A 22,415-nucleotide genomic window follows, 5' to 3' on the forward strand; every position below is an offset into this window, starting at 1 on the left:
CGACATTCTAAATCTATTTCATATGATTATAAATTTGGATAAAAAATTGACACTCATATTTTTATATCAAATATGGAAGACTTTTTTACTTCTAAAGGCATTTCTTTACAAACAGATACCAATAATGATACAATAATTGAAACGCTAAATGCTATTACGAAAGAAATAACTCCAAATATCTTTTTCAACGAAACAACACACCATAAAATTAAAATCTTTGCCCAGATTCTGAAATATTTCGTTTGCATTTTTGAAAAAGGAACACCTTCCATTAAAGTGATGGTATCAAATACGTTGGGCAAGTTTTTAGTTCGATTTTTTCCACATTTTAGTTTATCAATCTTAAAGGGAGCGTTTGATGTCGCAAATTTATTTACACAAGAAAACAAAACATCATTGGTACTCGCATCCGTATTCTGTTATTGCATCAAATTCACTTCTCCTAAGAGTCATAAAGATATTATTAAATTCTTCCCAAGTTTACCTCATTTTACTGATATAAATACTCCAAACTTCTCTAATGTACCTCATTTATTAGAGCGCATTGGAAGATTTAATAAAAATTGGGCTGGCACAATTCTTGGACCTTTCCTTACAAAAGATCCTGACTCGAAAAATAGGGCCTTATTTAATTCTATTTTAGCTCTCGTCAAAAATTATCCAGAATTATTTGATGAAGCCGTAGAAATTATTTTATCGAACAATAATCCTAACTTAGATTTAATATCCTTCCTATTTTCACAAACCAACTATATTATGATATCGACGATTGAACCACAACTCGCAAAATACGCTTATGAACTACTTACAAAAGAAGGATCTACGATGGTACAAAAAGATAGCGCCTTTCAAATACTCAAAAGAATCGATTCAGTCGAAAGCCTATATTTAGATGGTAATTTACAATTTAAATACAATGATATTTCAATAATGATTCCTTTCAACGAAGTAAAAACCATTTCCTCGCTCTACAAATTCCCCATCAAAGAGATTTTGCCTGTTACAAAAGATGATTCCGCATTAGTTGCAACTGTCAAATGGGAAACTTCAGGTGATTTAGGTCTCATAGAGAATTTTTCCAAAGGAATTGGCGATAAACCAGAGCTTTTGAGTCCATTCCTTTCAGGATTACGTCATTTAATTCGGAAATTGGATGATAGCAACGAATTAGCTGAATTAATACACAAATATATCTTTGTAAAACCTCAATCATGGTTCCACTCAGTAGATATACTAGGAGTAATGTCAGAATTAAATGTTGAAAGAAGTAAGAAATTATTTGGAATCGAACAAACGATCAAAATGTGCCAAATCGCATTTGAATGTACTTTATCCGAAAATGCAAAGCTTTCTTCCAGTGCAATTACGTTCTTTCATAAATTCAACCCGACTCATGAGATATTTTCCTTAAATATGTTAACAGACTTTTACGAAAAGAGGGGATTCCTCAATACAGTTACCATTGTCAAGTCAATTGCCAAAGATGAAGATTATTTGGCTGTCATGAACTGTCTGACAGAAGCAGTTGAGTATTTCATTGACGACATGGAAGTTTTACTCGCTTATTATGATTGTTCGGCCGATTTCAAGTATCCTCTCAATCCAGATAGTCCTAGTGTCGTTAAAGCAATAAGATATTGCGAAGATTTCGTAGATTCTTTGAACACGACAAACTTTGATGAATTCTTTGCAAACAAAAATGGTTTAGATGTTGTTGATGGAGCCCTTGACATCGACAACTTCTTCAGACCACTTGAAAGAACTCTCAAATTCCTGTCAAATGTGTCAAAACCGGTTTTCCGCATTATAGGACTTATTGACAGAGCAGCACCATTTTGTCCATCAGCATGTACATCAGTATGTGCGAGTATCTTTGAAAAGGTCGAAGCTCCGACACGAGAAAGACTTGCTGCGGAGTTCATGGGATTATGGAAAACAGCGCGTGACATAACATATGTTTCTGATTGGTGTGAAATTCTTTATGGATGGATGCAGCATAAAGAAAGCATCAAATCAGCTGCAATTGAGTATTTCACGAATGCTGTTGAAGAGAACCATTCTGTTGACGAGAAGTTCATTGTTTATTTGGTAAGAATGTGCGGAATGTTCAAGAAAGATTTAGATTTTATACCCGAAAAAACTTTGGAAGCATGCCTTGATTCATTTGAAGAGAAATGTCCAGATGTTTATACATTTCTCACTGGAAACAAACCAAAAATCAAATTGAATCAGAAACAAAAATTTGTTTTTGTAAATCCGACACCTGATGAATTGAGAAAATCAGAAGAATCTGCTGTTTTCTCAATGGTTGCTGAATCTGTATCAGATGAATATCTCCAAGAAATGCTCAAAACATACGTAGCAAGCAAGAGCATGAATGGTCTCATTTCTTTGATTAACTACGCAAAGAGAAGAAACAGAATCATTTTGTTCAAAGATGTTGAAATTCCTCTCCTCATGATCAATTCAGTTCTCAACTACGCGATGCAAGTAAAGTCCAAAGAGCTTCCAATTCTCGCGAATAGATTCAAACATTTGAATGGTCTGATCGGAGAAACTTGTTTCATGATAAATCCTGAGGATTTCGTCAATGATTTCTTCCAAACTCCTAAGCCACCTTCAAAGAAAATTATGGAGTTTCTAACATTTGTTCAGAGGAGCTACAGCTATTTTAACCAGGAAGTCCTCAAAACAGCTGTTGTCCACATTCTCGACACTTGCAAGAACATGAAGAGAATGAAAATTGGACTCCATCTTGTCAGAGCAATTATGGGCGCAATGTCAAATTTGCCTCTTGAATTCTTGCTGACAATAACTGCTTTGATGATTCAAAATAAGGAATTTCTCGATGGATACGAGACTGCAAGGATTTGTTACATGATTTCTCAAAAGATGACAGTCAATAAAAAAGTTTGTGAAATTTACGACTCAGTTATTGACAAAATCAAACCTTCTTTTCCTGCCCATATTCTCATCAGGCTTTCGATGCTTTCAGAACAAACTAGTTCAAAGTCTTTCTCTCAGTTAATTGACTTGTGCGAAAACAATATTCAGGCATCGAATGTTAACTTTCCTTCTTTGACAATTATGAGTTTGAGACTGATGATACAGTTGTTGAAAGTCAAGGAGACAAATCACACACATAACTTGATCGAAAAACAAATGCCTTTCCTCATTTCATTGATACAGAAGAACTGGAAGAATCCTAGTTTCTGTGATATTCTAGGAGAGATTGTTTCATTTGTAATGTCAAGAAATTCTTTATCAAATGTTTCAGACTTAATTGTCAAATCTATTACACAGATTGTTCCTCCTTCTTCTTATGCTTCTTATCAGATCTATGCACAGATTCTTCCTAAAGCTGTAAGAAGGAGATTCTTGCTTCCTCCAACGAAACCTCCGAACGTTGCTCCTCCTTTCTCCATTTTCAAAGTTGATATGGGTTGTCTCTGCGAACAAATTGAACTGAATTACAAAGATTATGACTCTAAATACGCATTCATTATGGATAGAGTCACGACATGGCTCCAGAGTACAAAAGATACAGACTGCTACTCAATGAGCTTTGTCGTTTTCGAGTGGCAGAGCTTGATACAGAAATACTTGACATCTCAAGATGTTGTATCAACTGTTTGTTTCCAGTTCCACAAGTTCATTCCGAGGTTCTTCCCTTTATTTGTTGCAATGGCTATATTTATGAGGAAGGAGGCAAAGAGCGGAAAAGATATTTCAGGAACGTTGGAGATGATTGAGTCAGTAGTAATAACAAGACCTCATAAAGAGGCAGTTAAGTTGATTAACGTGCCTGGTAAAATGGGAATTGCCTTAAAATTGGCATCATTTTCAAGTGATTGCGAGGAAGCTGATAACTTAATTTCAAAGCTAACAAAATAAGTGGAATATTTCCCTTTGTTTATTTGTTTGTTTTTAATTTAAAAAATTAGTTTAAATTTAATGTAAAATTCGCGTTTAATTTATAAAATTGTACTATACAGGGAATGGTAGGCGCTTAATTTATGTGGTATATATGTGCGCCGCCCGAATCATAGGGTGCCTCCTTGTGATATGTAGAAAAACTAAATAAATCATATGCTATTCAATGAATCGAATTTTATATGAAGAACCATTGATTCAGCTTTAGGGATATTGCCCATCGGAGCTCTTGTGATATTTCCGCCTAGCGTATATATGAGTGTCACTTTTACTGATGCCTATTAGGAAGATAATTAAGAATTTTGTAAGGGTGCACTTACTCAGGTATGACATTTTTTTTGACATTGCCTTCAATTGCACTTCATACAATTTGTCAAAAATTTGAATTAAAGTCAGATGGACGTACTTGCACCTTTTAAAAGATGAACTTAAGGCACCATAGCCTAAAGTACTACTTGTCTAGCTTACTTACTAAAAAAGTATTCTCAAAGTTTCATTTTTAGTAATAACAGTAAAATCTAATATATTTTTATTCATTTTCGAGTTTAAAAATGTCAAAAAAATTTGAGGTGTCACCTATGATTAATTTCTGCTTATTAGACAGTAAAATCACATATATGAATGAGAAGGACGTGGAAGTGAAACATAGATTTAAATTAATTTCCAAAAACAATACTCCGCGCAGGACTACAAAATTATAGTAAATTCTATAAATATCAGGATATGACTCTGATTTTTTTCCCTTTTCTTTTTGTTTTTCAAAATCAAGAAAGAATTTTTCTTGAAAATTAAAGGAAATTGCCAAAATTATACCTGAAATAAATGACTCTAAGAGAAATTTTGTTTTTGACAATCCAAAATGTAATTTTGAAATAATTTTTTTTCAATTGTGAAATGTCTACATAAATTCATATTCTCTTTGTAAATCTTCTAGTTGTGATTCGTAATCCTTCTTCATTGAAGATAAACTTTGTAAATGCTTTAATAAAATCTTTTTATCCGTTTCATTTGCATCTTCAAGTTTAATAAAGAGCTTTTCAGATTCTGTGAATATACCTTGTATATTGTTTTGTATTTCTTTGGCCTTTTTTCTAATTTGTTTTCGCTTCAAAGATTTTTCTTTTTGAATAGCTCTACATTTCTTTTCGATGGCTTTCATGCTAACACATTCTGCCAAATCTGTGTATTTGCTTTTTTCGCGTTGAAGGGAGTGAAACTTAACTAATCTATTGTTTGCAAATGGTTTTGATGAATTTATTGCGTTTTCTAATGAATTTGTATTCATAAATTTAATCTCTGCTCGATTTGAGCCAATATAAATTGAAGAAATGTCTCCGAATGCTGAAACATGTTTTGAAATCGTTCCAATATCATTACTTTGATCAGGTACATTAGTTAACTCTAGCACTTTCCCGCGTAATTGGCTTTTTTCTACAGGAGATAACATGATTTCAGAATTTGTCACTTTTTTAAATTTTTTTTCTCTTGAATTTCTTGATCTTTTTGAGAAAAAAACACATGACAAGCTTAAAATAACAACATATATATCATATTTTGTTATTAACAGTCATTATCTCAAATTTGATAGTCGCGCGAATTTGCAGAGACTTGTCTGTGAAACCATCTGTAGCTTGTGCTTAACAAGTCACAAATATATCCATTGCAATCCTAAATTGCAATGCTTTGCTATTACTTGCTTATAAAAGATATGGAATCACTTGGATTTCAGCGCTTCTACATAAAGAACACAGGTATTTTTAGAAGATTAAATAATTTTGGTCGTATAATCTGAATAACAAACGATACTTTAAGTGATGATTGCTAACAATGCGGCTTATCCAACAGTTCAGATTTTATCTCTTGTCCAAAATAAACAAGAAGACTTATCAAAATATAGAGTCTACAACGGCCACGAGACGAAAACTCAAAAATATCTTTGAATTTCAAATTGTAATGGACTTTTTGCTAAAAAATTTATGAGTATTTCTTTATATTTTTTGTATCTATGAAGCATAGTAACTTTTACCAATGTTGATGAATCCATACAAATTGAAATTTGAATGGTCAAAATTTTTGTATTTAATTCAAAATTACGACTAAAAATTTTCTCATCAACCAAATTATTTTAATAAATGACCCAAAACGAAGCAATATCACAGGACTGTACAATGAATAATGAATCCATGCAGGAACAACAAAATTCACTCAGTCAAGAGCCAGTTATTAATGCAGATACAGTTTTCAAATGCCCTCAATGTAGATATCCACTTTTTAAGGGAAGTGACATCATTCAACATGAAGCAACCAAAGTAAGAAAGATAGTCAAAAAGAGAAAGCAATATGCTTCTAAAGAAAATGGCTGTCATTCGTATTTTATTGATAAACCTGACTGGCTTGATGCAACTGGAAGACTTAATGATACAATAAACTGTCCTAGATGTCATATTAAATTAGGTCATTTCAATTGGTATGGCTCTCAATGTTCCTGTGGCGAATGGATTAAACCATCCTTCCAATTTCCAAAATCTCGTGTAGATGCAATTTAAATTCAGAAAATGATATAAATTATGTTTATATAAGAAAAAATAATTCAGATAAAAATAATATTATTGACATTTTATTAAAATTAATATGTATTATTAATCAACATCATCTACATCATGGGATTCTTGCTGTTTTTCAGGTGTTTTATGGAATTTTTGAGAAAATTTGGAATTTTCATCTTCTTCAACTGATTTTTGAGCAGATTCCTTCTCATTACTTTCTTTTTCTTCTATATTTTGAGTTTCTCCGTCTCCGTCTTCGTTTATTTCTATTACTTTTTGATTAAATTTCTTTTTTTTCTTCTTCTGTCATTAAATCTGGGAAATCTTGTATATTCTTACCAGATGCAATACAGTGATTGCGTTGGATCTGAGTAAGATCGTCAAAATTCTTCTGTTCCATTTCGTATTGTTCGATTTTGATTTTCTTTCTTTCGAGCATTTCTGCCTGCTTTCCACCAGTCTTCCATGCAGCAACAGTTCTCTTTTCGTTGTCTGTAACTGGTTCATCATCCAAGTAGGTGAGATTTGGGTATCTTAAAATCATATTTCTGCGATAGCTCATGAGTGTTCTTGTAATTGGATTTCCATCCAAGTGTATAACTTTGAGATGTGGTAGTTTGTCTAATATTTCTAGAACTGAAGGATCTTCAATTCCATTGTTGTTTAAGTGAATAATTTCAAGAGATTGGCATTCAAGAAGTCCATCAAGTGAATGAGGATCTGATAATCTGTTTCTATCAGCATCTAAATTCTTTAGTTTTTTGCAATTTCCGAGATTTTTAATGTACTTAATGCTGTTTCCAGATATAGAAAGAAGCTCTAAGTTAACAAGATTCTCTAAACCTTCTAATTCTGTTATTATATTATCTGACAAGTATAAATTCGTTAAATTAATAAGTGTATCGAGACCGGAAATCCTTGAAATGCAGTTTCCACTTAACCACAGCTCTTTGATGTTTGTATACTTCTTCAAACCGTGAATGGATGCAAAACCTTTGGCTTCAAGATGGAGTGAATCATTTAATTCTGGTATTAGATATAAACCATGTTCACGGCAGCATTCTTTAATAACTTTTTGGGTCATATGAATATCTGCATCGTCATCATCATATTCAAAAGCGTCACTGTCACTCATGATTTTGAAAATTTTAGGGAAAAAAAAACAATTGTTTTCTTCATTTGTGAAGGACTATTCCAGACACATCACTCGCGAGTGAATGATTTTTTTTTGAAAAAATACAACTTGACCTCATTCGAATCACCTGCCCAAGAACACAATATATCCTTAATATCAATGCCAGACTCTATTATAGTCTCAAAAATATGTTACTTCACTTCAACTAGTAAGATGAAGTACTAATTTGCTTCCTCATTTTGCGTTCGATATTTAATTTCAAAATTGCAAGACCTAGCGGCCACACATTCACAAAATCACTCAACCGAATCAATTGATCCAATTCAGTATTAAACTATTTGTTTATAATTTGAAAATTTGATAAAAAGTCAAAAAATAAGCGATATCAAATTTGTTGACCCTTTTCTTATTAATTGTGAATTACCAAAATGCTCTTATTTGTTAGTTTCTAGTATAAATTTTAAAAATCTCTTTATTTTCTTAAGTTATACTTACAATTTGTAATCTTTTGTTTCTAATATCTAATCTTTTAATGAAATAGCAAAATTCAGTTTCATCATAACAGACTTGATAATAAATTATACAATTTATAGTAGATTGAAGGGAATTAAATAGGCAAGTTAAGTTATTCAAATACAATAAAGAAAAATAAATGAAATTACGAAACCGACCTGTTTAGATTAAAACCTGCGAATTACAGATTTAGTTGTTAGCCTTGCCGAAGTACTCCTTAGAGGCCTTTGGATTTGGCTTGATTGTGAGGTCGCCCTCGCCGTGCCATTGAGCTGGGCAAACTTCGCCATGCTTAGCAGCGAACTGGTAAGCCTTAACGAGGCGGAGGATTTCATCAACATTACGGCCAACATCTGGATGGTTCATCTGGACGTGGCGGATGATGCCCTCTGGGTCAATGATAGCTGTGCCACGGAGTGTGTGGCCGGCTTCGCACATGTAGAAGCCGTAGTCCTTAGCAATCTTGCCACCAAGATCGCCGATAAGTGGGTACTTGATTTCGCCGAGGCCACCTTCCTTACGTGGTGTGTTGATCCAGGCAAGGTGTGTGAAGACAGAGTCAACGGATAAGCCGAGGACTTCGCAGCCGATCTTCTTGAATTCCTCATACTTGTTGGAGAACTCGATGATCTCTGTTGGGCAGACAAATGTGAAATCGAGTGGGTATGAGAAGAGAACGAGCCACTTGCCCTTGTATTGCTCAAGGGAAACTTCCTTGAAGTCTGTATCTGGGAAGACGGCTGTAGACTTGAATGCTGGAGCTGGTTTTCCGACAAGCATTAGATGAAAGTGAGCTGAACATGACAAACCGCATGTATTGAATGAATATTATTTTTTGAGAATGGAAAAATATTTTACAAAAAATCATTGATCTACAATTATGGTGGTGTGCTGAATATAAAATATGTGGTGATCGTGTAAAATAAATTCGATAAGTTTTTTGATCATCGCCGTTGATAAGGAAGTCAATTTGGAAAATTGTTTTCACTTTAGGAGAATATAATTTTCCATTTGGAAAATTTAAAAAGTGAGACGCGCAGGATTCGAACTTTTTTAAAAGTTGATTTAAATGAATTTTAATGTGGAATATAAGGATAATATCATATTTAAAATAAGAATATACTAGTTTAGGTGGTATTAATTTTTTCGATAAATTTGAGAGTATGTACGTTTAGGGCATGAAAAGTATCAATTCGCTCAGCGAAAGCTGAGCTAGCTTCGTTCTCGAAAGAATAAGGAAGGAGTGAAGGAGAATGATACAGAAGTTGACACATTCATATCATTTCAACAAATTTTGATCAAATTGAAATTCAATAAAATTCAATTCAATTCATATCCTTCAGTCAGTACATTGATATCCTTCTGCATCACAATGATAACTCGGGCATCAATAGTTCTACAAGTAACTCAGAAAAAACAAGATTATTACTTCCTGCTTACAGCTTTTAAAAAGTTTCGATGATAAAAATCACTCTACTCTCGTTTATCGACATATGGTGATAGTAGGTAAACATATTCTTATCGATTTTAATAAAAATATTTTTACGAAAATCTGAACCAATTACAGAGTTATTCATAAAGTTTATGATAACTGTAATTACTTCATCTTTGTTTAATATTTGAATAAACAATTTAATTTAATTTGCATAATTTTTTTTAGTTGAAAGACAGGAAACTTAGTTGAGTTTGTATTATTTTTATCGTTTAATTCATCGTATCAGTGAGTGATCCAGATATTTAAGATATTTAGAAAAAAAAATTATTAATTTGATTAACAAATTTTAATCAAAATAGCAAAAATCTATTTGATAGCTGTAAGCAAACAATAATTTTTATTTCAAGCAAAATCAGTTATTTTCATCTAAACGTATAAAATTGTCAATTTTATGAAAATAAATTGAAAATCTCATGAAATGTAAAGGAGAGTAATATTTTTCAATTTTCTTTTTTCTTTCTCTCAAATATTTTCTGTTGGGAATTTTCTTGTTATCAAAAAATAATTTTAATATTTGTTTATTTCATTACATACAATAAAATTTTAAAAACTCTATTTCTTCTCAAGAAAATTTTTTTCCTTCATATGAAGAAACATTTTGTTCTCCATTTGATGCTGAGTCTAAATCTCGATTTTTGAATTTTCTTCTTTCCAAATTTCTTTTTTCCAAATTAGAAGTTTAATTCAAATTTTCAATAGTTTATATATTTTCTCAAACCGTCTCAGATTTTTTCACTTTTTAGGGATTTTCTCTCAAAATATACAAAAATGTTGCATGCTAAGTTCAGTCAACGATAGGAATTGAGGGGAAATTAATCGTCGAGGATGTACGATTATGTAAAGTAAAAAAATGTTATGGGATTTTTAATATTGTATATAATTTTATAATAAAATTTTTGTGAGACATTTTAAGAAGCACATATAATTTTTTGAATTTAAAAATTAAAGTAGTGTTGAATGAATTTATTGATTAATTTAATACGGATATTTCTCAAAATTAATCAAAAATAGGTTTTCAGAGAACTTTTGAGATATCTTTTCAAAATGTCTTTTTGAAAATATATAAGTATTATATCAAATTGAAAAAAGGTATTTATCAAAATTCTAAATTCTTAATAAAAAATAACTTTTCAGAGGATTGTGATTTTGAAAGCATGAGTAATAAGTAAAAAATATCTACCATTTTAATGAGGGAATTGTTCCTTATGAGGTATACATTATAACTATATACCTCATAAGGAACAATTCCCTCTTGATAGCTGGGAAACTTTCTCTGAATAACTTATCATTTGGAGAAAGTTTCCCAGCTATCTATTAGAAACTAAAGGCTGTGAGGCACTAATATATAACCAGTGCCTCATAGCCTTTAGTTTCTTATTAAAAACGAGAAAACTTGTTCGAAATGATAAACAATTCGAACAAGTTTTCTCGTTTTAAGGAGGGAATTTTCCTTATGAGGTATACAGTATGAATATATACCTCATAAGGAACAATTCTTTCTTTAAATGGGAGAAACTTTGTCCGAATGTTAAACTATTCGGACAAAGTTTCTCCCATTTGTAGTGGAGATGGAAGGCTTTAAGGTATATTATATAGGTCAGGTATGAGGGGCTTCCAGGGGCTGCGCCCCTTCTAGCCCTAAGAATTTTGCCCAAGACCCAAGAGGAAGACCGAACCCCAGCCGACCAGCCGGTGACAAAACCAAAACCGTTGTTATTTACATCATATTAATGGTGTCACTTTTAAAAATGTCACTTTTTGTTTCACTTTTCACAAATTATATATGTTTTCATGTTTTGTCACTTTTCTGTCACTTTTCAGGAAAAAACATTTTTATTATTATATATAAATGAATTTTACAAAACCACCGTTACCGTTCTTTGGAAATAAGAGTAGATGTAAAGATATTATATTGAGAGAACTTAAGAAACTACCGAATGGTCTAACATTTGTAGATTTGTTCGGTGGAAGTTTCTATATATCCCATTTGTGCCATACCGTATTTCCTGACTCAAAGATTATATGCAATGACTTCGACAACTATATGGACCGTCTCAAACATATTCCAGACACAAACAATATATTGAAAGAGTTAAAAGAAAAGATACCTATAGGTAAGATGGAACGTATACCATTAGATAAGAAAAATATTGTGAGAGAGGTTTTGAAAAAAGCAGAATATATAGACTGGGATAGTATATCTGCTAGACTATTATATAGTGGTTCTATAAGAGTTCATGACATTGAAACACTTATGTCAAAAGTTTTATATCTTAACTATACAAATGTTTTCAAAGAGAACATAGAAAAATATATTGAGGGTATAGAGTTTGTGAGATGTCATTGGACAGAGTTGTATGAAAAATATAAAGACAAGGAAAATGTTTTCTTTATAGTGGACCCGCCGTTCTATAACACATGGGATTTTCAATACCAAGTAGACTGGACTTTGAGAGACTCTTTAGAAACTTTAGACGTTATACATAACCATCCATGCTTTTACTTTACATCCGATAAAAGTGGTTTGGAAACCGTTATGAGATGGTTAGAGGACATACATGACTATGAGTTTATATATGACAAGATAGAATATGAGAGAGGTCTTATAAACTGGAGAAAGTGTCACAATAAAGAAATTTTATTAGTAAGTAAATGTGGTTTGAAATCGGACTACTTGTTTTAGGTTTTTTCCATTGTGTCATTTATTTATTTGACGTGGCAGAAAAGTACAGAGAATATGAAGATGAACCAATGCCTGCAAATGTTCAGTATATGTACTCGTAAGAGATATTTTTATCTAATATTAAATGGACGCACAGAACTTAGCGAATGCGCAGCAACCTGGACAACCAAACCCAGAGAATATTCCAAATGAAGTTAGAATACAAACTGCAATGGCAAACTATGGTCAAGTGCCAACAGATGTACAAATGCAAACTGCCATGTCAAATGACGCTGCGTTAGGTTTGCCACCATGGTATGCAAATATGAGATGGAAAGAGTTTTATACAAACCCTGAAGTCGGATATAAACAACTTTATGCAGATGACGCGAACACAGGAGTTGACCCAGAATATGTTTTCTACCAGAGGAGAAACAGAATGTATGAGCTCCAGTTAAAGAATGCTATGGAACTCAACAGGAAACGTAAGAGACTAGGCGGACATTAGATTTTTACATATAGTAAAATGGGTTTCTTCAGTAGTATTGGAAACTTCTTCAGAAGAGTTGGAAGAGGTATATGGAATGGAATAAAATCTGTCGGAAAAGGAATTTGGAACGGAGTCAAAAATATTGGTAAAAGAGTAGGTCAGTTTGTTGGTATTATACCTAAAGACCCTGAACCAGAAGAGCAAGCTCCTGTTATACAACAGCCTGAACCTGCACCACAGTCTAGTTGGCAACCAAATCCAACACCTCAACCGTATTAAAAAATTATATTTTTACCGTTCGATAGTAGTTGTATATGAAACTAAGTTCTAAGTAAAACGCATGGTATAATGGAATTATTCTTTTTCTTCCATCTGTAGTAAACCATACTTGAAAGTCTGAAATACTTCCACTTGGTGGTTCGTATAACTTTGTAGGTTTTTCGTAAAAGTCATTTGCCAAGCATAAGAAAGAGTTTTGGGCGCCAGAAAATGAAGCATGAACAATAATAGCATCTTGGTCGAAAATATTTTCATATGTTCCATTAGGGTTTTCGACTTCATAATAGTCCGGGTGTACTGGATATGCTGCAGGCTGATTTAACATCCTCATAAATCTATACCATGCCAAGTTGTTATATTTTGTAGAAATATAAACGTTTTCTCCAAGGTCTTCTATTTTATTGATTTTAACAGTTGCATTTTTCCTGTCATAAATAATATCGAGATGGTATTCTCCTTCGTCAATGTTATACTGGTTTGCATATTCGATATAGATATCGTTTATTTTTTCTTGAAAAGCTTGAAGAGTTGTTTCTAAATTTATAAGCAAACTAACTTGTAAAAGTTTTCCCTGTTCAAATTTCTCATACGTATGTTTTTCTTTGTTATAGTATCGAACTTCAAAACGACCGTAAATGGGAACCATGTATGGCTTTCTGAAATGAACTTCATTCTACGAAAGCCAATAGCTTTTGTGACAGATGGGTCTCTTAGCCATCTTAATGGGTAGTCAAAACGATAGCCTTCATGCTTTTACGGTCTCTGTCTCAAACTTTTGACCGACATTAGTAAAAGTTCATCTAATGTTTAGTTGTAGCAACTCTTGAATTTTCTTTTTCTATTGGAAGCATATTTTATCTATAATAAAAATGTCGAAAGATATTGCTTCCATGAGAGAAATACAACACAACCGACAACTCATTATGCAAGCTCTAAATAAGAACACAACAAACTTTTCAAACTATTCTAAGATATCTGAGTCATTGAAAGAAGGAAACTTAAAACTGACATTAAACCCAATGACAGATGAGTTTCTGTTTCAAGACAATAAGAACCATACTGTCTGTATAAATCCAACAAAAGGAACTTTAAACGGGAAACCTATAAATGAACTTCTTTTGAAAGCAGATGTTGACAACAAAGCTGACAAAGAATATGTAGACGATGCAATAGCAAAAGAAGAAGAAAGAGCTAACAATGCTTATGCAACAAAAGAACATACTCATCCTGAACTAGCAGACAAAACATATGTTGACAATAAAATGTCAAGTGAAGTGACAAGAGCTGAAAACGAATATTCTAAAAAGACTCATATACATTATATTAACCAAATACCAAGTCTTAAGGAAACATTAGAGACAAAAGCAGATAAGACTCATACACATTCTATATCTGATATTACAAACTTACAAGAAACCTTAAACAGGAAAAGTGACGTTGGACATACACATACCATTGCAAATATTACAAACTTACAAGAAACCTTAAACAGGAAAAGTGCCGTTGGACATACACATTCTATATCTGATATTACAAACTTACAAGAAACCTTAAACAGGAAAAGTGACGTTGGACATACACATACCATTGCAAATATTACAAACTTACAAGAAACCTTAAACAGGAAAAGTGACGTTGGACATACACATACATCTTCTGAAATAACAGACTTAAACGTTAGCCTTGAAAATAAAGCAGATAAAACATATGTCAATGAAATATACCAAAGTTTGATAGGAACAAAAAATATTGAAACTATTGTTGGTGACTTTTCTGTCAATGAAGAAAATAAATATTTTAGATGGCAGTTGGTACAGTCCTTAGAAAATGGTACACGGTATAAACTCATTCCGAAAAATAACAATGAAATGTATGTAAGCTATAAAAAGAATGATGGTACACAAGTTAAAGTTCCATTAGACAACAACTGCTACTTAAACTTATATGGAGACGAACAAAAGAAATATTTAAGAGTTTATGAAATGACAGATATGACATTGCCTAACCCAGCTCCAGCACCATATTATTATGACTATGGAGATGACGTCAGAACACCACATGTAGATGAACAAAAGCTAACATTATATTTAGATTATTATAGATATAAAAGATATAATGCAATAGAAAAAACGAGAATAGTATATTATTATACAGATGACAGAAATAAATATTATAGTCAAGACTTTACCTACCCCGAAAACATAAGATTATATTATAAAAAATATTCCGACATGAACCAGAAGAAACCTGAAATAGTTGCACTATATTTTAAGTTCAAAATAGACAATCCTATATTATCTCATATGTTTGATTTAATGAACCCAGTAGGTTCTATTTATACGTCTATGGATGCGAGAGGTCCTCAAGCAATGTTTGGTGTTGGTGCATGGGAACAAATAGTTGACAGGTTTTTGTATTGTGCAAACTCTTCAAAGGAAACAGGAGGAAGTAAAACGATTTCAGGTGAAAATTTACCTGCACACAGTCACTACATAGATTTAAGTACATCTCAAGCAGGTTGGCATAAGCATAGATATTGGGATTGGTCAGGAATGACAAAAGGTAAAGGATATGATGTTAAAGACGACGTTAAGTTTGCTATAAATTGTTACTGGGATGACACTCAGGGAGAAGGAAACCATACACATTTCGTTTCAGGATATACGCAAACAACGGGACAAAGTAAAGAATACATGCCACCTTACATGACAGTTTACGCATGGTATAGAATTGCTTAGTCGTCATTTTCAACTTCTTTAGCATATTCGTCAGGAGTTGTCTTATATTTGTTAGGAACTGTCTTTGAAAGTATACCACCTTGAACTTTGACAAGTTTGAAACGAGGTCTGCAATAGTAGTTTTATCTTCTGCTTGCAGTGTGTACATTTTGCCATGTTTGCCTAAAACTTCATAATATTCTCTTGTATACTTTCTTCTATTTTTACGAACACGAATGTGAGTACCTGTCGAGTTCCCATTGTTGTCATAGTCAATAGTATTTTCATATGGGTCGCGTTTAGGTATTTCTATTTTTACTTTGTCACCTTTCTGAAGTTTGAAGCCCGGCATTCTTTCTTGTTTGTCTCTTTTGACTAAATTATTAAATATATAGTCTTTCTCTAAGTCAGGGTTGTTTTTCATTTCTTCGGGGGAGTGGTTTCCCAAACCTTTTTGTTTACGGTTATTGTAAATATTTAAAACTTGTCTCATCTTTGCCATGGAGAAGTGTCTATACTTGTCGTCATATGACATTTCATTTGCTTCACCACCTTGTGGTTGGTTTAAGTCTCTTAACATTTTTATACAACCGTCAATGACACCAAGAGCAGAATGGTTTTGGTCGACAATGAAATATTGGTTTACATTTTTTGAACGCAGATAGTTTTTTACATCATCTGATTTGAAAGAACTTTCACAGTCAGATGTCAGTTTTGTTGGATGGTATTTGTCAACGAATATTGTCAAAGCAGTTTTCACATCTAAAATATTTTTGGACCATAATGGTATGGCTTCACAGTATCTTGTGTTTTGACCAACAAATATTAACCAGTATGGAGGTCCATCTTCTCTATACCTCGGAATGTTTTCCAAGATATCCATAAACCAAGCATTTGGTGTTGAACTAAAGATTTTTACCATGAGTGCTTTCTTTGTCGCTTTAGAAACATAGGGGTCCTTGTTTGGATTCGTCATTTTTTAACCCATAAGAAATGGGTTTATTTGGCGCATTAGCAGGAGTTGCATCCAGATTTTTGCCCGCAGTGGGAACAATAGCCAGAGGTGCATTTGGAATTGGAAGGAAGATTTTGAGTACATTAGGTATACTTAAAGAGAAAGCACAACCTATTATACAAACTGTACAGAAAGGTTGGGATGTAGCACGAGATGCAACAAATCTTATTCCAAATCCTGAAACAAGAGGAAAAGTTCAAGGATGGATGGACAATGTAGGAAGACAAGCAGGAAACTATTATAACAAAGCAAATGACTACTATAACCAAGCAGGACACTATATGGACCAAGGTGAAAGATTCTTTAACAGAGGATATAACCATGCACAACAGTGGGTAAACAATAACCAACCGCAACCACCTCAAACTTGGGGAATGTAAAATTTTTTACTGAGATGAAATGAACAATACAGCATTGAGACAAATGGGTTCAAGATGGATTTGTCGACTTCCAGCAGTTACACCACGTGTTTGTCAAGTTCTTCCTATACCTCAGGAAGTTTTAGACCGACTTAAAAAACCTAAACAACCAGTTGAAAACAAACCAAACTAAAATTTTTTACTGAGATGAAATGACCGAAGAAGTTGAAACGGTAGATTTGACACCACAAACAAAAAGTTCAGAACCATTGTCAAAACCTGTCAAAGAACTTACAGATGAAGAGAAAAATTCAATAATAGAAAGTGCCAGGTCTGGAAATACAAACCCTAACTATAAAGTCACTTTTCATAAAATGGAACGGCTAGTATCTCAAAAAAGAAACAGACTCTCACAAATAAAATATTGAAGTCTGAAGGAGCTTTCGAGACAACAGATGGAAAAGTTTACTTCACTGACCAACAGTTCATTATAGAACATCTCATTGACTTAGAGTCGAAATATTCTAAACTTTACAACAAACACAAAAAGTTGAAAGGAAAACAAAAACAAATGGCATATGATATTTATGAAGATGTTGACGACACAACTGTTCCTGCAGGTGAGGTAAAGTCAGAGGAACCGAAAAGTGACGAAAAACCGATAGAAGAAGAAAAACCAAAAACTGAAGATAAACCAAAACCAAAGTTTAGTTTCCAAACTAAACCAAGTCAACCTTCATTAGCTGGTATGGGTTGGCGTCAAAGACTTATGGCAGCAGGCGGTTATGTAAAGTAAAGAAAAAAAATATTTTTTTATTTTTATAAAAATGCCCCCATATAGAATCGATAGAAATCTGCTAGAATAAAAGCAGAGTTGCAAAGATATGGTTGGAGAGTTTCGAAGAATTTTAAATATAGGAAGGGAAGACCCATAAAAGTCTATGACAAATTGTCTGGTCTTCGCTACGAAATGGATTTGGAAACAGCACGTGCCAATTATCCAAACAGACTAGAGAGGTTAGAAGAAGAACGTCTTATGGACATGCCTTTCGATGTTAGTGAACCTCAAGTTGAAGGACACGACGGCTTTGCCAGATTCTACTGGAAACATGACGAACAATTGCATCCTTTGAGAAGGAAAAAAGGTAGTGCAGAGGATGGTCATGCTCCCATGGAAAGAACAAGATATGCATATGAAAAGTATCGTGAAGTTAGAAGTCAAATTACATCTGGTCGAACCTTTACAGTAAACTTTGACGAAGGAAAGAACAAAGAAGGCTTCATGGGTGTACTTGCTGCAATTCAAGACGGAAATAAGAAAGGACACAATCTCAGATTGACCATAACAGATTTGGATGGTCACATTTACTATGCACATGGCAATGAACAAACAGCCGCAAAACTTCTTGACGCTTTCAAGACTACAAAGAGAGAACAAATGGTTGACTCCGACTCAGACATTTTGAATGCAATTGAAGGAATTGCAAGTGTCAAGTTCGAATGGTACCAACCTAACCCTCAAGCAGTCAGACAACATGCTGGATACTTCCCGTTCATAAATAAGTCTGACATTGACTTGACAAGGTATGGAATTTACAATTCAATTGAAACAATTGTCAATGAACCTTGTATTCTTACATGTCTCAGGAACTCTGGTCTTGTTACAGATGAGAAGATGAAGTATCTTGAGTCATGTGTGAAGACAAGGTACATTCTCAGAGGTCAATTGGCAAAAATTGCACCGTTGGCAAATGTCAATATCCGAGTCAACATACCTACAGCTAAAGGTTCTTCACATGACGACTATGTTGTTGAGTTCAATTTACCATGGTTGAAGATTGTAATTGTCCACAACCACTTCATGTTGAACGAAAGTCTTACAAACCCATTGTTCGGAAAAGGCAAGTGCAACATTGTCAGAGCTGTAAACATTCTTTTCGAGAAAGGTTTGTTGGAACCAATTCCAGATGACAAGCTGACAGAAACTTTTGTACCAAAAGACGAAACAAACTTTTCACTGTTAGCAAGACCAAAAGTTGTTCCAGACAAAGTTCTAGTACAAAAGAAGTACACAATTCCACAAGGAGTTGGATTGTTCGGATACCAACCTGAACCAGAAGAACTTCCAATGAGGTTGCAAGAACTTCAAGATGCTATAAAAAACTTCCATTGAGACATCCAATTGACGTCAAATTGTATTGGAGAGCATCTGAGTTAGGTCAGAAGGTTTTATATGAAACAGGTTGCTTCGACGATGTTTATGAGATAACAGGAGAAGTTTCTCAGAAGATAAGAGACTCACTTGAATTTCCACAAACTGGACCAATTGGTTGCGACAAGTTCGACTCAAACGAAAAGATATACTATGTCGACCTTAACGCTGCGTACATGAGGTTTGTCCAATATATTCCGACTGGAATTCCAAACGAAGATGGTGAGTTCCCGGGAAGGAACTATACAGTTGGAAAAGTCATACAACAACTGTATGATATTAGGAAAGCTTCAAACCCCAAACTTGCAATGACACTCAAATTGCTTATGAATTCGACATGGGGATATTCCATTAAGAAACCTCAAGAGATGAAGAGTAAACATTATGAGAAGGTCGACAACTTTGTTGAAAGGTTTTCTCCTTTTGTTTTGAAGTACGAATTCACTCAAGGTCAAAGTGGCTTAGTAACCACATTAAAACCTATTGTCGAACATTGGTCTTACCCTCAGTTCGCAAAGGCAGTCCTTGACAACTACAACAAATTCTTCTCCGAAGTCAAATCAAAGTGAAGGTTTACTATGAGAACATTGACGCACTCATGACGAACGAAGAAGGATACAACAAACTCATTGAAATGGGTTTAGTCGGTGAGAAGATGGGTCAATTCAAATTGGACAAAATTTTCACCGAAGTTCATGTCCTCTCCAAGCGTAAGTACTGGGGCATACTTGAAGACGGCACAGAAATAAACATTGCATGAAATAAAAAATTTTTATTCGAATTTGAATTAAAATGTGGGAATTCTTGGGAACGGGAAAGGCTTATTTACTTGAGGAACAGGTAAAGGTGGTGGAGGTGGAGGTGGTGGCAACCAGTCCATTTTATATTCCTTCCTAGCTAATTTCCGTTTAATTTCATGGTCGCCCTCGGAGTCTTTGAATCGGACAGGTCGAGTTACACCATTCTTGGTCTCAAACTCATATATAACCTGTTTGTCTGTATTTTCGTCGACTATGGCACGAGACACGAACATTGACCAAACGGACAAAAAGTGTCATTTCGGATGGTCAATGCAGCCAATCGCATTCGAGCACTTCGAAGAAGCCTTACGTTCCAAGGGAGAGGGTGTCTGGTGCAAGGCAGAGGTCATGAAACTCTACGAGCAGTACATCCTCAATGCCTGGGAGGACAAATCGTCCTTGGATTGGCAATTCTACCAACTCCTCTGGGACGACCTCCTACGCAACTGGGATAACGAAAGAGTCCAATTCAAAGGTCGGGAACTAATTTTGCAAATTGCCCTTAATTTAACATACTTATCCAAATAAACGCCTAAATTTACTTGGGGTTTCCCCCTAAAATAAAATTTTTTTACTCTTAGAACCACTCGAGGTTCTCCTTACGGTTGTTGAGCTTGTCACCGTCAATGTGTCTGACCTTCGTCTTCTTGCCTGGATTTGGAACCCATTGAATTGCGACAAGCTTGCCCATGGAGATTGAACCGCGATTCCGAAGGTTAAGGTTCAAGTGTCCCAAGTTGTTGAGGACTGGGGTAAGAACCTTGCCTGTCTCCTTGTTGCGGATTTGGTATGGGTAGGGTTGGGAAATTTCGTAACCGTCATCGGCAACAAGGGTTGCCCATGTAGCGGCTTCAGGAACTTCTTCTTCTTCCTCTTCTTCCTCGACAACTCCTTCTTCAATTTGGTACTCACGAAGTACGGTGTTGCATGTTCTGTCCTTTCCGAGTACCTTCCAGATGGCGTCTATCTCTTCGAAGAAACGGTAGATGAGTCGGGCAAGGTTTTGGTTCTCTATGTTGTATTGGCGCAAGGTTTCCGCGAAATCGTTCAGGACTTTCTTATTGGAAGCTTGGTTCGTGAGGACATCGACTTTGAGATTGGTTATCTCTTCCATAAGACTACTTTGGAGAGTCTGAATGGTGTTTGACAGATGAGCGTTCAATTGGGCAATTTGAATTTGAACTGGGCGCTTGTCTGTCAACCTTGAAAGGACATCTGCCATTGAGTTTGGCTTCGGTGCTTGTTCGGACATCGAAAAAATGAAGTGGTTTGAGAATGGCGGTTTTACTTCAAAAAGCTTGTTATGACAGTTATGTCATACAACAAGTTTAAAATAATATCTTGTTCTTCTTCTGAACGTTTGTTGTCTCTTCCGATAAAAGTTTGGAACATGAGAACCAAAAAACGTTTTTTGAGATTGTGGAAGAGTTCAGGCAAACGTTCATATTCCGGATATGTTGGGAGCAGTTCGAAACATCTGAGCTGACTTTCGGACAAAATTGGGACAATGTCAACAAATTCATCTTTGGTCGGACTGCTTGAAGGTAAGTCCCTTACATGTAAGTAGCTCTGGTAAAGTCTTCTCATTTCTGCTAACTTTTGGAGTATAGCTTCGTAGTTTAGAAGTTTTAATTTTAAATGTCTTATTCCACTCTTGACATCTAAACGGTAACTATCCATGAGGTCAAGAGTAGCTTTGGTAGCTTTAAGTGGAGCTATCTGTTCCTTGACTCCTGCAATTTTGGTTGCAATTGTGATTTGAGCTCCTTCAAGTTCGCCGTCTATGTCGTTCTCAACGTCTTCAACTATGGCTTGAAACTCTTCATCGGTCCATTGAGATTGGTGTGGGACGAATTTAACTTGCTTCATTCAAAAAATGAAAAAAAATGTTTTTACTCTAAACGTTAAGGTTTACTGAACTGGTTGGATGTCGCCTTCACAGGTTATGTAGAACGGCTGACCCGAGAAGTGAAGGAGACCCTTGAGAATTTGGCTCATTCTTGGGAAAGGGTTCTCCTTGTTTGGAAGTAGTATCCAAGGACGCTTGGCAAAGAACTTGAGAAGAGCTTCTTTCTTTGCTTGCTTTATGCCATCGTAGGCTGTCCCGTCTGGTATTTGAATTGGAATTCCAGTCGAAGTCTCGAGATTCAAGGCAGCCCTTCCCGTTATCCAACCGTTAACAAGCTTGCCTTTTACATTCTGCCTGAGGAAGTCTTTAACAAGCTCGTTAATTTCAATTAGGTAAATTGCCTCGTCGGT

The 22,415-nt window shown here is 34.5% G+C and overlaps 13 protein-coding genes and 3 pseudogenes across 16 annotated transcripts, besides 2 other annotated features; 9 read left to right on the forward strand and 7 right to left on the reverse strand.

Annotated features, from left to right (window-relative positions):
- Positions 1 to 72: 72 nt before the first annotated feature.
- Positions 73 to 3,954, forward strand: TVAGG3_0128170 (uncharacterized protein; the record flags this gene model as incomplete). The annotated part of the gene is made up of 1 exon (XM_001330068.2): positions 73 to 3,894. One exon carries the CDS (start codon positions 73 to 75, stop codon positions 3,892 to 3,894), a length of 3,822 nt encoding a protein of 1,273 aa, XP_001330103.1.
- A 192-nt stretch (positions 3,955 to 4,146) lies between these two features.
- On the reverse strand, positions 4,147 to 5,506 carry TVAGG3_0128180 (RNA-binding domain, RBD family-containing protein; the record flags this gene model as incomplete). The annotated part of the gene is made up of 1 exon (XM_001330067.1): positions 4,832 to 5,380. The coding sequence occupies one exon, from the start codon at positions 5,378 to 5,380 to the stop codon at positions 4,832 to 4,834; it is 549 nt and encodes a 182-aa protein (XP_001330102.1).
- A 559-nt stretch (positions 5,507 to 6,065) lies between these two features.
- On the forward strand, positions 6,066 to 6,479 carry TVAGG3_0128190 (protein tyrosine/serine/threonine phosphatase protein; the record flags this gene model as incomplete). The annotated part of the gene is made up of 1 exon (XM_001330066.1): positions 6,066 to 6,479. One exon carries the CDS (start codon positions 6,066 to 6,068, stop codon positions 6,477 to 6,479), a length of 414 nt encoding a protein of 137 aa, XP_001330101.1.
- An 87-nt stretch (positions 6,480 to 6,566) lies between these two features.
- TVAGG3_0128200 (uncharacterized protein) lies at positions 6,567 to 7,833 on the reverse strand (the record flags this gene model as incomplete). Its single annotated transcript, XM_001330065.1, has 1 exon — positions 6,760 to 7,614. The coding sequence occupies one exon, from the start codon at positions 7,612 to 7,614 to the stop codon at positions 6,760 to 6,762; it is 855 nt and encodes a 284-aa protein (XP_001330100.1).
- A 221-nt stretch (positions 7,834 to 8,054) lies between these two features.
- On the reverse strand, positions 8,055 to 8,916 carry TVAGG3_0128210 (thioredoxin peroxidase; the record flags this gene model as incomplete). Its single annotated transcript, XM_001330064.2, has 1 exon — positions 8,317 to 8,907. The coding sequence occupies one exon, from the start codon at positions 8,905 to 8,907 to the stop codon at positions 8,317 to 8,319; it is 591 nt and encodes a 196-aa protein (XP_001330099.1).
- Positions 8,917 to 11,053: 2,137 nt separating this feature from the next.
- Positions 11,054 to 11,216: a mobile genetic element.
- Positions 11,217 to 12,429: 1,213 nt separating this feature from the next.
- On the forward strand, positions 12,430 to 12,792 carry TVAGG3_0128230 (uncharacterized protein; the record flags this gene model as incomplete). The annotated part of the gene is made up of 1 exon (XM_051223828.1): positions 12,430 to 12,792. One exon carries the CDS (start codon positions 12,430 to 12,432, stop codon positions 12,790 to 12,792), a length of 363 nt encoding a protein of 120 aa, XP_051108814.1.
- An 18-nt stretch (positions 12,793 to 12,810) lies between these two features.
- On the forward strand, positions 12,811 to 13,053 carry TVAGG3_0128240 (serine threonine-protein phosphatase family; the record flags this gene model as incomplete). The annotated part of the gene is made up of 1 exon (XM_051223829.1): positions 12,811 to 13,053. The coding sequence occupies one exon, from the start codon at positions 12,811 to 12,813 to the stop codon at positions 13,051 to 13,053; it is 243 nt and encodes an 80-aa protein (XP_051108815.1).
- A 4-nt stretch (positions 13,054 to 13,057) lies between these two features.
- Positions 13,058 to 13,384, reverse strand: TVAGG3_0128250 (uncharacterized protein; the record flags this gene model as incomplete). Its single annotated transcript, XM_051223830.1, has 1 exon — positions 13,058 to 13,384. One exon carries the CDS (start codon positions 13,382 to 13,384, stop codon positions 13,058 to 13,060), a length of 327 nt encoding a protein of 108 aa, XP_051108816.1.
- A 973-nt stretch (positions 13,385 to 14,357) lies between these two features.
- Positions 14,358 to 22,415: part of a mobile genetic element that runs on past the window's edge.
- On the reverse strand, positions 15,788 to 16,746 carry TVAGG3_0128270 (uncharacterized protein; the record flags this gene model as incomplete). Its single annotated transcript, XM_051223831.1, has 1 exon — positions 15,788 to 16,746. A coding segment is annotated over one exon (959 nt), but the record flags the coding sequence as incomplete, so codon positions are not given.
- Positions 16,764 to 17,165, forward strand: TVAGG3_0128280 (uncharacterized protein; the record flags this gene model as incomplete). Its single annotated transcript, XM_051223832.1, has 1 exon — positions 16,764 to 17,165. The coding sequence occupies one exon, from the start codon at positions 16,764 to 16,766 to the stop codon at positions 17,163 to 17,165; it is 402 nt and encodes a 133-aa protein (XP_051108818.1).
- TVAGG3_0128290 (uncharacterized protein) lies at positions 17,185 to 17,337 on the forward strand (the record flags this gene model as incomplete). The annotated part of the gene is made up of 1 exon (XM_051223833.1): positions 17,185 to 17,337. One exon carries the CDS (start codon positions 17,185 to 17,187, stop codon positions 17,335 to 17,337), a length of 153 nt encoding a protein of 50 aa, XP_051108819.1.
- Positions 17,357 to 17,940, forward strand: TVAGG3_0128300 (annotated as a pseudogene). The gene has a single exon. A coding segment is annotated over exon 1 (584 nt).
- Positions 18,115 to 18,669, forward strand: TVAGG3_0128310 (uncharacterized protein; the record flags this gene model as incomplete). Its single annotated transcript, XM_051223834.1, has 1 exon — positions 18,115 to 18,669. A coding segment is annotated over one exon (555 nt), but the record flags the coding sequence as incomplete, so codon positions are not given.
- TVAGG3_0128320 (uncharacterized protein) lies at positions 20,144 to 20,389 on the reverse strand (the record flags this gene model as incomplete). Its single annotated transcript, XM_051223835.1, has 1 exon — positions 20,144 to 20,389. The coding sequence occupies one exon, from the start codon at positions 20,387 to 20,389 to the stop codon at positions 20,144 to 20,146; it is 246 nt and encodes an 81-aa protein (XP_051108821.1).
- TVAGG3_0128330 lies at positions 20,420 to 20,684 on the forward strand (annotated as a pseudogene). The gene has a single exon. A coding segment is annotated over exon 1 (265 nt).
- Positions 20,734 to 22,025, reverse strand: TVAGG3_0128340 (annotated as a pseudogene). The gene has a single exon. A coding segment is annotated over exon 1 (1,292 nt).

This window comes from Trichomonas vaginalis, chromosome IV (genome assembly GCF_026262505.1).
Source record: "Trichomonas vaginalis G3 chromosome IV, whole genome shotgun sequence".
NCBI lineage: Eukaryota > Parabasalia > Trichomonadida > Trichomonadidae > Trichomonas > Trichomonas vaginalis.